At 36.2% G+C, this 12,571-nt stretch overlaps 1 protein-coding gene across 3 annotated transcripts in view; it reads left to right on the forward strand.

Annotated features, from left to right (window-relative positions):
* Positions 1-12,571, forward strand: part of TTC39C (tetratricopeptide repeat domain 39C) — a 36,636-nt gene that overhangs the window by 14,674 nt on the left and 9,391 nt on the right. For all 3 annotated transcript variants that reach the window (XM_010574337.1, XM_010574338.1, XM_010574340.1), the window contains exons 5-7: positions 2,472-2,826; positions 4,187-4,355; positions 11,765-11,858. In XM_010574337.1, coding sequence (XP_010572639.1) covers positions 2,472-2,826; positions 4,187-4,355; positions 11,765-11,858 — 618 coding nt within the window. The remainder of the gene's footprint in view (positions 1-2,471; positions 2,827-4,186; positions 4,356-11,764; positions 11,859-12,571) is intronic.

The following is a 12,571-nucleotide window of genomic DNA, read 5'->3' on the forward strand; positions in this document are numbered from 1 at the left end:
TGTTGTGTGTTGGTTTGTTGTGTGGGCGCCCCCCCCCCCCCCCCCCCGAAGCTTTTATTCTTATTTCAGTATGTATTCTACAGCTGCATAACTAGGTTGGATGCTGTAACTGAGAGTGGTGTCTGTTCCCTTTCTCTGCTGCTCAGAGAAGTGAAGTGGGTAGCAGAGTACTGCAGAAGATGCAGTATATTTGGCTTACTCTACTGAGTAAAAAATTTACTTGCAATCTTTAGTTAAAATTCCAAGCGGTTAAATGCCACCTCAGTGACTGCTAGTTGCTGCTGTTGCTGAACTGTTAGATCCATTATTTCAGTTTTTTGAGTATATTATCTTTCTGATTATGTATAAACATCTTTTGTTTTTATCATGTTTCTGTACAGAAATAGCAGCAGATTATTGAAATGAGTGTAATTTTGTTTTTATAAAAAGCATTCTTCAGAGGCAGACAATTATTTCTGATGAGTGGGTGGGTGAAAAATTTCTTGTGTTTTTATTCCTGGAACAGTTTGACAAGAAGCATATGATGACATGCAAGCTGCTTTCTCATATGCCTAACACATTTTAGATTTTCTTTTCCACCCTCATGGATGTATTACAAATAGTTTCATCAAAGTTAGTAACGCAGCAACTTATATTAGCTTCCTACAGCAATATTGAACTACCTTTTCGTGATATTTATCACTGCTGTCATGGTCTGACTACTTTCAGAAGTTCATGCTGGGAAATCAGCTCAGTGATTGGGCTTGATTTAATTTTTATGTTTAAAAAGTCAGAAATTTATTATTTTAATTTGTCAGATTGTTTTATCTTAGTATAGGGTTATGCTGTGTTAGTGAACTGTTAATGACAGCACACTGATGGAAGTAAAGCCTTTTTTTCCACATCATATCCTTTCCATTTGATGCATGCATCAGAATACAGCAGTTAGCTATTAGCAGAAACACTATCTGTAGGATAAGTGAAAACCCCACGTTTTCTTAATATTTGTCTGCTGCATTGCTATGCATAATTGTATGAGCATCCATCTCGTGGTGAACCACGTAACTTTTAAAATATTCTGTGCAGCCAAAAAGTGACCTAGTTGCTTAAAATCGAAGTAACGTTAGTCTTGTAATGCAGCTGAACCATGTCAGGGGTTTACATTTTTTATTATAACACTTTAATATGGAACTCAAGATAGAGAATTAATTTTTTTAATACTTTAAGTTCATGTTGACAGAACCGTCTGTCACAGCTGTGAATACAAATTTTGCAGTCTTTCTCAGTGTGATTTCTTAAGACTCTCAAACTAGCTTCATCCCCTCTTCATACAAGAATCCAAAAAGAGGTAGCCTAGTCTGTGATGGTACTTTCTCTAGAAATGTTTTTTGGTGATAGGAGGGATTTTGTCAAAGATGTCAAAGGCTTATAAAGAGTGGTTTGGTATTAATAGCATTTTCCTTTTCTTTGACACACCCCACCTGTTATGATCTAATTCTGGCATCAGTTATAACACTGATCTCTCCAAATTTGGTGATATCTGTTTAGAACACTGCTGCTATAACCATGCTTTTATTTTCTTTCATTTTTAGTTAACTGCTTTGTCACTGCAGTTCCTAACTCTCAGGGCTCTATCACAGACAAAATGCTGGTGTCTGCTTTCACAATTAACGTGTACAAGTATATTCTGTGTGTGTTTTCCATTTACCACTTATCATTATCCAGGGATGTGCTATAACCCAAGATGAATGCCATGTAAATAGGCAAATTGGACATCTTCATCTTTTGGTGTCATGCCTTTCTCTGCCTTCCTGTAAAGAGGGTAGTTCTTCCATTCTCAACTGAGAATGTTCAAGACCAGATTTTTAGGGCAATTTAGATACCCAGCTTGTATTTGAAACTGAGGAAGTTAAGTAACCAAAAAATGTTTTAAAACCATAAAATTTATGTATTTTATTTTTTTTTCTATGATTTTTTTCTTAATTATAAGGCACTGCATTCATATGAGGGGCAGGGAAATGGTGGTGTTGAAAATCTTATTATCTAACCCAAAGGAAGTGGTTTTCTTAGTATTTTTCCATCAATGGTCTTTTAACATCATTTGAGCTTAAGAGGTGTAATCTCTTCTTTTGAGTTTTGCTTCTCTCTGTTTGCCGGGCAGCCATTTTATCTCCACTCTATAGTGGAGCAGAATCCAGGATTAAGTACTTTGATTTCTCTGTTTCTTTCCAACAGTTTTATTGCTACATAGCTGAAAGGAAGTCCCTTTGTATTGCGTGCTGTTTTAAAGTCTCTGGTTGAAAAGCACATAAGTTTGTAATGCCCAGTAAGAAAGACCTCTTTGAGAGGACAGTAGCTATTACAAAATCATTTATACAATAAGTTAATGCAAATAGAGAGAGCATCCTATGATTTGTGAAATAGCATTTACTACTTACTATGTTCCACTTCTGAAATGTGTCCTTGAAATATTTCTTTTCCTTGATTTTTAGCATACATAAAAGGTGGGTGGATACTCCGAAAAGCCTGGAAAATTTACAATAAGTGCTATACGGACATTAATACACTTCAGGAAATATATCAGAAGAAAACAACTCAGGAATCCTTGACTTCTGATGCTGCAAATGATAATCATATTGCTGCAGAAGGTGTAACGGAGGATTCGCTAAACAGACTGAAAGGTGCTGTTAGCTTTGGATATGGACTTTTTCATCTTTGCATATCCATGGTGCCCCCAAACCTGCTCAAAATCATCAACCTGCTGGGTTTTCCTGGAGACCGCCTACAGGGGCTTTCTTCACTGATGTATGCAAGTGAAAGTAAGGACATGAAGGCCCCTTTAGCTACGTGAGTAGCTATATTGAAATGCTTTGGTAGATAACTTAGTACTAAAAGTAAGTAACTGGAAAAAAGTGAAAACCAAAAAGTCATGTTGCTTTAAAGGAAACAACAGCAGGTAAAATAAACTTGTAGTTTGTTGTTTAACATGCCATGGTTTAGTAAATTCATCACTTACACTAGTATATGAGATCTCTCTGCTGTTACGTTATTTACATGTATTTGGGGTGTGTGTCAGTAATTTGCTGTATTCTTCAGTACCTGCTATTCTAATATCTAGTAGTTTATATGCCAGCAGAGTACATAAAAGCACCCCCTGAAGGCTGAATAAATTTACCTGAGTTACATTCTCTGCTATGGAGGGCATACTATTTTGTACAAGTCATTGATCTTACTTAGCTATATATCCTTACTATTAGACAAAGATCTTTTCCAGTTTACTTTTAATTTTAGCATCTGAGTAAAATGGGATGTTCCCTTATAGTCTTTTTAGAGAGGTATTTTTTGTGTAGTCTTTTTCCCAAGCCTTCATACTGCATTCAGGTCTTTTTATGACGTGAAGGGTTAGCCACACCTAATTTAAAATGCCCTCATAAATGGGTTTATTATTCTATAATCTCCAAATTAATGCTTTTATTACTGGACCTACTGCAGGTACCACCAGATGTCACTTTTGAAACATTGACAGCAGAGCTAATGTCTCCTTCTGCTTGAGGAGAAGAATTGGATTTCTGATTGGTTAAAAAAGCTTAAGATTAAATGTTCCTGTTGATTTGTTCTTTCTCCTTTCTGGGGAAGAAAAATGGTGGGTTTAGGGTGTTTCTTCCTTCAGATGGTCTTGGAAAGCTTTGTGCTCTGCCCTTGTTTCCAGGAGCAATGTAGGTCATGTAGATGTCTGCCCTTCCCAACACCGGATGTATTTCTTTTTCGACATTGATTTCAAGTGTGTCTGCTATGTGTTTAGTTTTGGTTGTTGGTTTTGGTTGTTGGTTTTGGTTGTTGGTTTTGGTTGTTTCCCTGCCCACCCCACCCACCCTCCTGCCAATGAACAATTTGTTTTCAAGTTTTCCTGTGGGTTTTTCTTTTTTAAAATCTACAGAGTTCTAAAGGCTCAACTGCTTTGATGCTATGAGCTTGATTGTTAGTTTACCTTTGGGTAACGTGCACTGAATTGTATGTTCAGGTGCAGTTTAGAAGTACATTGATGTATGGCAATAGTATTGTGTTTGTTTTAAAGCCAGGTTGTATAAGAAGAGATTCATATCTTTGTTTGTCTTTCAGAATCATTTAAAAATTTGCCTGTGTAGAATGTTATCCTTAAATTTCTGTTTATGAGCTGTAATCCTTTCTACTCTTATGTTTCTTTTAGATTAGCTCTGTTGTGGTACCACACAGTTGTTCGTCCCTTTTTTGCCCTTGATGGCAGTGATAACAAGGCAGGATTGAAAGAGGCAAAAGAAATTCTTGCAAAAAAAGAATCTGCTTATCCAAATTCTTCTCTGTTCATGTTCTTCAAGGGAAGGATACAGCGATTAGAGGTATTTCATGTTTTCATCCTTTTGACTGATTTTCCTCCCCACCCTTTGTTGTATTATGTTTTCCTGATGTGAATGAACTGTGCAAGCTTCAGCAAATTGTGACTAAAGATATAGATACTTGGAAAGATAAGTAAGAAGAAAGGATTAACTCCTTCCTAGTTTCAAGTTCACGTGCCAAACCTGCTCTTCCACTACTTCTATCTGAATTATTCAAATAGCACTTTGAAATTCTTTTTCAGCTACTTCATACATTTGTAGCTCTATGCTAAAAGGAAGTGCTTTTGGTCACTCATGAGTTTCTTGTGGTATAAATAGCTATTTCAGTTTTGCTTGTCAAGCTAAAATCTGAGTATTAGCTGCTGAGTACATAGCATTTATCTTCCCCTTTTCATTTTATGCATAGTTCATATATAGCTAGTTCTCTGCAATAATTTCCCTCAAATAACTGCTTTTGCTTTTAAGAGGTCAAACCAGGATGTTTTCTGTTGCTAAGGGTGAGCTCTGATCCAAGCAGAAATGTATTCACTGAAAATGTGTTTGTGAATGCTGTTGCAGAGTGTTATTCAAACACTGCAGCAACGTTGTGGGTTTTGGCTGAATTATTCTTTAAGAATCTGTGATAATACATGATGGTGGTGAGTACTTTAAACTACTCAACTCCTAGCTGCTCCTTTTATCAGACCAGAATATTTCCAGAGCAATTACAAGAAAACCCAACACAAAGGCACAAACCCAGAATATTCAAACCCTTCATCTCAACATCATAATTACAAGAGCTAATCCAGGTCTTAATATTGGTGGTCACTCTTTGCTAGGGTTTGCAGTTAACTCTCTCAAATACAGCTTAATGTTTTGAGTGAGGTAGTAACAGAACAGAGGGGCAGGCTTCAGTGGCCTGTCAGATTTTGCAGGCATATTCTTGCAGGGGATTTGGATGTTGTTGTTTGGGTTTTTTTGCTGTCTTTCTGAAAGCAACAGTGCTGCTGGGGAATTACACTGTCGCAAGCAAGCGGTCAGTATTTGGGAAGTATTGCTGTTTTCTGAGTGGGAAAGATTTTAATGGTCTTTGTTCAATTATATGCATATTGCATTCTTATGGTAAAAATCAAATTTGTTAGGAATAGCTACACAATGAATGCAAGTGCAGTTAAAAATGTAAATATGTTGATTGCTGGAGTATGACTTGGTATTTGGAACTCTTCCCTCCACCCCCCACTGCCACGTTTAAGTTAAATTTTAATTATTATACTATTCCTCTGACCTTCAGGGCAAGCTAGGGAAAAAGCGTAAACATAAGTTGTCAATAAACTGAGTATATGTTCCTATGTGTAAATACAGAGGATAGGTTTGGGATGAGTGTCAGTTTTCTGTAGTCAGTCCCCTTCTGGAATACAGTTGTGTTTCAAAGGAGAGTTCTTAATATGTTATCTTGTAGTATTTGTGCATTTAAATGATGCAGTATATAGATATCGAAGTTTAGCTCCAAGTGAAACAGTTTGTGCCAGAGACAGCATGGCCATGTTAACGAAGTTAGTTAGCTTAGGCAGGCAGAATGCTGTGCATTGTGCTATGTAGCCTACCCTTAGTCAGCAGAAAGCTTATTGGTTGCTAACAGGAATTAAAATGTCCCTCTGTTATTCAGGTATTTGTTTGCATGAGAGCTTTTCCATTCAGCAGCCTCCCCCCTCCCCTACTGCTTTGTTCTACGTGGTACTGTATCACTGAGTCTTTGCTGTGTCTAAATGTTTTGGTTAAATGTCTTGGGCTCTTCTGTAGACTCTGTTAGGAATTTACAAGCTTAATTTGCTCAAATGTTGTTGACATAATAATGAAGGCAGATATGTGACTGGTGGCAATGGCAAGGGGAGCTGCACTGGATTTCTGCACAATACACTTGTGGTTGCACGTGTGTCAAATCTGGGCATTGGTCTTACAGCATCCATTTTGAACCAGGAGTGCACATATACTCTTAGATTACAGACTAATACGCTGAGTCATAACTTCCGCCTCATCTCCATCTTCTTGCAAAGCCTGGGAAGTGCTTATATGGCCTTCCTTGAAATTTTTAATACACAGGTAGGTTTAAATTCTTTCCACTAGGCGTGGGAATATTATTTTCAGATGGTTTACCGAAATTGCGAAGTCTGTGCTTTAACCTACATGCACTTCAAAGTATACCCTGAGCTGAAGCTTATATATTTTGTAGTCTTTAACATCTATCATCTTTTAACAGTTCTGTGATAAAATTAAATTGTAATAGGTGAAAGGCAGCTTAGGTGTTGTTATACAGAAGAGCTTGTGTGTTCTGGAAGTAAAATCAGTAATGATCATTGTAGGCTTTGTATTAGAGCCTAGCACTCAATCCACTGGATTTTTTTATAGCCTTTGATACTGCATACGTTTTGTATTACTTTCAGCTGATGGTATATTCAGCTTCCATTAGCAAGTCTCCACACACCTATATACCTGTATGTGTGTATTTTTTCTTTTCTATAGAGAAGAGAAACAGTAAGGAGCATAGTTCAGCTGTGGACACCTGGAGGCAGGGAAACTGTTCAAAAGGCAGAAGTAGTAATGCAAGACTGGACAGTGAGACACAAATCTGACAAAGGAGAAAATTGCCAAGGAAGGCAGTGGAGGAGAAAGGAAGATTTCACAGTGACAGTGCTATGAAAGACAAATGAAGAGCATGTGACTGTATAATGCTTTGTGCGCCAAAAAGCTTGTATGAATATTAGTCAATAACAGCCTTCACAGACTTTGGTTTTCTAAGAAGTAGCCTTACAAGTACTACAAATGTGGACCAAATTATCTTTCAGCTTTTATCCCAGATTCACATTTTTGAGAAATGAAGTCTGAAAGCGTTTGGAGACCATTAAATGAATGAGTTAAGGGAAAGGAGAGGAGGAGGATCTGGGAAGGATGGAAAGAAAGTGCACCAGGAAGTTAAAGGTTGCACTGACAGGCTGATCAAATGTCTCTTTGAAAAAAAAGAGTAGGTTAAGAGACTGCGCATTAAAAGTAGCATTTTTCCTGACTTTTACATAATTCACTTAAGACTGTTTTTATGGACATAACTATTGCTGTGCTTGACTTGTGATTGTATGGTATGTATTCCAGCCTCACAAGTATTTCTTTGTGAATGTTTGACTATTTCTATCTTTTGAAATACTTTCCGTTAAAGCTGATAATGATTTTTCATGGAAGCTTAAGCTACTGAAAACAAGCGAGAATAATGTTTTATACTTGTGCCTAAAGGGTACCTAAAAATGTAATTAGTATTAATAGCTGCTGAAACTCACTGGTCTGAAATGCAGAGTTCCCGGCTGTATACCCTTGGGCCTTTCTTATTACTGTGAAAATATTGTTGTGCCATCCATTTGCTAAATGTGTATTGTCTAATATTATAATTATGTTAATAAATACCAATTTACTTTTGAAATTGTGACTTAAACTGTTCAAGTGTGGTATTGTGGCCAGTAGTGAAAGATGGGCATGGTGGTAGCATGGGAGAGGGCAGAGTAAAAGGTGGTGTTCTGAAATTTCCATATTTCTGCTTTTCAACTTGTAATTTTGCTTTCTCTTTTTTTTTTTTTCTTTTTTCCTAATTGGCAACATTTTTTAAAAATCTCCCATCTGCTTTTTTAAATAGTACAAATCGCCCTGCTCAGAAGTAGTTAAATAGATTGATAGCTTCATTTGGAGAGTGGTAAGGGTATAAAGCAAAAATAAAATATTTGACAAAATTATGAACTGGGCAAGAATCCTTCTCTTTCATTGGGAGCAGACACTGGGTGTGTACATATAAACAACAAGAAATCTCTGGGGTTGGGACAAAAAAACATGGGTTCTGAGACTTGTTCTATAGACTTCAGTTGGTATAGGTGTGTGTTAAGAATCTGAAGGAAAAAGTACCAAATATTCCAGCTGATGGGCAAAACACCACTGAGGTGTGCTACAGTGTGTTTGCTGTACAGGCTGGTGAAAATGTGCAGTGGAATTGTGGGCTTAAATGTAATGCTGACAAGTACCCTTGCTTTTTTAGTTAGGTTTTGGAGGCATCTTTGTATCAGTGGTATCATTTTTATTTAGGGGTGGGAGGGTGTGGCATGAAAAAGTAGACCAAGGGCAATAGTAGTAATCATTGAAAAGTTTTAAATGAATTTTATGGAATAAAGTCACAATGTTGTCTTAAGAAGTTTTCAGAGCTTGCGTAATGTCAAGGTTTATTTTCAGGAATTGTGCTGGCCTCCCTAGTTACTTGTTCTAGGCTATAAAATACAGAATCCTAGTTTTACTCTATTGATTTTGTGACATGTCTAGGGAAGGATGGGGGGAGGGTGTTAAGGAATAGAAAATACAGGCTTTGAAATTTTTGTGTAGTGTCCTCCAGTGTAAATTGTCCCCTTTTAGATACTGTTTGCTGGTTTTCCCTTAATTATGAGCATGACTTCTTAAAAGCTTTACAAATTCATAGTGTTGCTAGAGAATAGAGAGGTCCTGGGAGAGGGAAAGTGTCCTGAGATTTCGTAACAACTCTGTGGGGAAACGTGTGTTGGCTTGGGAAGCTGCCTTGGCTTGGGAAGCTCTGTAGATGCTTAGTTGGTGAGTTGAGGTGGTTTTGGTTTTAATTTGAAGTCCAGAAATGTAAGATCGTGGTTCTCATATTAGCTTTGATAATCCTCTTCATAGTTATGTAGTTCTGTATATTACACATTTTATGGATTAATCTTTTTTGTCTTTGTATTATGTCCAAGAGAGGTATGAGTGATGTCTGTTGAAGGAATTACGTGTGTGTGTGTGTGTGTATATATTTTTTTAAATCTCAAGAACACCAATTTCAAGTGTCAGCCATGATGTCATACTTGTAGACTCTTGGGACTTTATAATTCTTTTTGTTTATTCTCTGAAACAGTAAACGGATAGTAATTAATTTATTTTAAGAATTAACACCAAGAGTAGAAATTCATATTCCATTAGTAAATACGCATATTCTAACAGCATGTTGTCACAATCCCTGGAGGTGATGGAAACTTTAATTATCAAGGAATGTCTCTGAAACATACTTATTGAGCTTGATGCTTAAGGAAAACTTAGGCAGATGTCAAAACACTTGAGAGATCTAGACAGAGAAATGGATTATAGAAGACTGAATATTCAGCTAACTGCACTTGTACATTACCAGGTGGTTAGTATTTCATGTGCTGCCCCAGGCTGGTATATAGCATTGCAGACAGTGATGTAATTGCCATTAGTCATTGTGTAGAATAACATGCCCTAAGTGATTTATATTTTTAAATGTTTAAGTTTTTTATGTTTTTAGATGGCAAAGTATCTTCACAGAGGACTAAATATTTAGGTTTGGTCGTGGTTTTTTTTTCATTTTCCTCAGAAGCATTCAAAACATAGATTTAGTGAACTTCTGAACTTCTTAGCACAAAGGTAAAGTTTTAAGCCAACATTACTTTACGTTATTTTTTTCTGCAAGATGGGGCTCCTACACGACTTCTGGGAAAGTAAGTGTTGGGGTGATGTAGCATCAGTGGAGTAACGTGTAGTGGAGAGAATGTGCTGCTACAAAAGTAAACAATGCGTATGTTGCTCAGGCTCCCTGGTAATTTTGAGGGCAAACATAACTGACCTGTCTTTCTGTGTAGTATATTCTTCTGTCATGCCAACAAGCATCTTAGTCTAATCACCATTTTATTTTCTAAAGTGTACAGTGTTTATATTGGTACCGCTGTGGATCCCTTTGCTGGCCGTTGTGCTGTCTTGATGCAATATGTATGATTTACGGTTAAATTGTTCCTTAGCAACTAAAACAGTTTTCCCTGATGAGACAAAGAAGAAAATCTAATAAAATCACTTTAGAGCTCTCTGTGTGTGTGGTCTTAAGATACAACGCTGCAGATTTTTTGCAGGAATTTTTTTAATTCAGTAATGCTTGTGTAGATGACAGGTTTGCTTTTTCAAGGGTTTTTTTCACTTACATGGTTAGCCAGCAGAGAGTGGCTTAAAGATTCTTCTGCTGTATAAATTATTATAATTGTTTGTGAGAATAAATATAGGAATGCTATTCAAGCAGGTATAGGCCATATTGGGATATATTGTGTGTCTGCGTATAAAACTAATTAAATGTTGATTTGCATCCCCCCCTCTATGATGATTGTTGCAGAGAAGTCCCATCCTAGATGGGGAAAACTAGAAATTAAGGTAGTCAAAAGAACTGTCTTTCTAGGTCTTACAAAGCTGTCAGCCTCTTTTTGCTAAGCTGTTGGTAACTAATGATTTTATCAAAATGCGTTTTTATCTCGTGCCTTTTTATCTTCTTATATACCATATAGCATTTATGAATCCTCTATTAACTGTTGCTTAAAGTTGTTATTTGAGGGATGTGGAAAAAGGTGAAATAGTTCAAAATAAATTAAATTAAACTTTAAAGATACTCCTATTTTGCAGAAAGCTAAACTTTATTGTCAGATGCTAAAAATGTATGACTTTTAAAGGTGAAATGACTAATAAGAGTAGAAATGAGATTACTCAAAAGCTTACTGCACAAAACGAATTAATTTTGGACTTAATAGCATACAGAAGGAATACAGCCACTGATTTTTAAGGTTGAGAGATGATCTGAACTGTCTGTATGTTACTGGTGATCGTTACTACATTATTAAACTCCTCTACTATCCCCCTCCCCCCTTTTTTAACTCTGTAGTGTTCTACGTTTCTCTTTTTATGTGACTTGTAGAGTGCAAGTTCCTTACCATATGTTTTAATTCTTACTGTTGCACGTGGTGGAACTGATTGTTAGTACCTTGCAAGCAAATGCTTTGTATTCTTGTTTTTAAAGTTTCATTTAAATATAAATCTCAGTTGCTTTATATTAGTGATTCTTACTTCCCTTGTCTCTTATAATTTGGCTTTTTTATTATGTTTCATATCATGAATATGAAATAAAAAAATCTGTTCACTATGGGACTCTAAGATGCTCGTTTATCATTGTAAATAAAGGCTTTGTCACAATTTGCCCATACTTGCATTCAAAAGTGATGAAGTCGAGAGAGCTGGGAGGAGGGAAGACAGCCAAAGGAATTGGAGTGTGGAGCTGGTATATTGAATTAATATTAGCACTTCTCCATCAAACTGTTAGGTCTCTGCTGGGTTTTAGGTCACTTAAAATAATCTAGAGTCTGAAATGAATTTTGAGGTTTTCCTCTCAATGGGATGTTGTACCTCTTTCATCTAATCAAACCAGAGGCTGCAATCTGTAAGAGGCTTTTTTTAACCATATAGTTATTTTAAAATACCTATTAACAGAAATCTGAATGTTTTCTTTATTGAAATAAAATTATCCAACAAATTTCAAATTTCAGACATCGCAATTTTTTTTTTTCTTTCACTTTTGTTAGTGTCAAATCAATAGTGCCTTGACCTCATTTCATACTGCTTTGGAACTTGCAACAGACCAAAGGGAGATTCAACATGTCTGCTTATATGAAATAGGTAAGTTGGATATGTTTATACTATAAATAGCTCACTTTTAAGTTTAGACTAGCAATTTCAATAAACAAACTGGATTATTTTTATTAGGATTTTTAAAAAAGATTTTAGAATACTGGCCTTTGTCTTGGATTATGGTAATAATCCTGTCTTCTTGTGTGGGCGAGTAGAACTCAACAATTTTTCATAATTTTAGTTTTCTGAAAGGTGATGCAAAATCAGAGAGCAGACTGTAGAATCAAGGGCAAACTGTTCACCTACAGAACATTATTTAAAATGAGAAATTAATTAATCGGATTTGTCTGTGGAATCACCATTTCTGTGCCAAAAACTAATTGGTCTAGTGAAGCTTCACGGTTTGCAGGACCTATATTTCATGTTAATTTCCTTTTATCAATAGCAATATATGCTATATGTTCTTAACTGGCATACAAGTCTTTAGAGGGGAGAAGATATGTTGCTTCAAGCTTCAAATGTGTCTCGTTAAGGGATCTTGTCACTGTGGGCAAGAATAAGGGAGCAAGTAGCTTTGTAAGTTTCAGCATCCTACAAAATGTAGTATTTAAATAAAATTTAAAAAGAGAGCTTTTGGTGTCTGTATAGATTTGTTGTTGCCCTGAAGTGGATTCATTGTTTTGTATGGAATAATTCAACGCTTCCCAGTAAATTTAAACCAGGCTTTAAATGTATGTCATTGATTTGTTTTTAACTTTTCC

Source organism: Haliaeetus leucocephalus, unplaced genomic scaffold (assembly GCF_000737465.1).
Source record: "Haliaeetus leucocephalus isolate CR32 unplaced genomic scaffold, Haliaeetus_leucocephalus-4.0 Scaffold428, whole genome shotgun sequence".
NCBI classification, from domain to species: Eukaryota; Metazoa; Chordata; class Aves; order Accipitriformes; family Accipitridae; genus Haliaeetus; species Haliaeetus leucocephalus.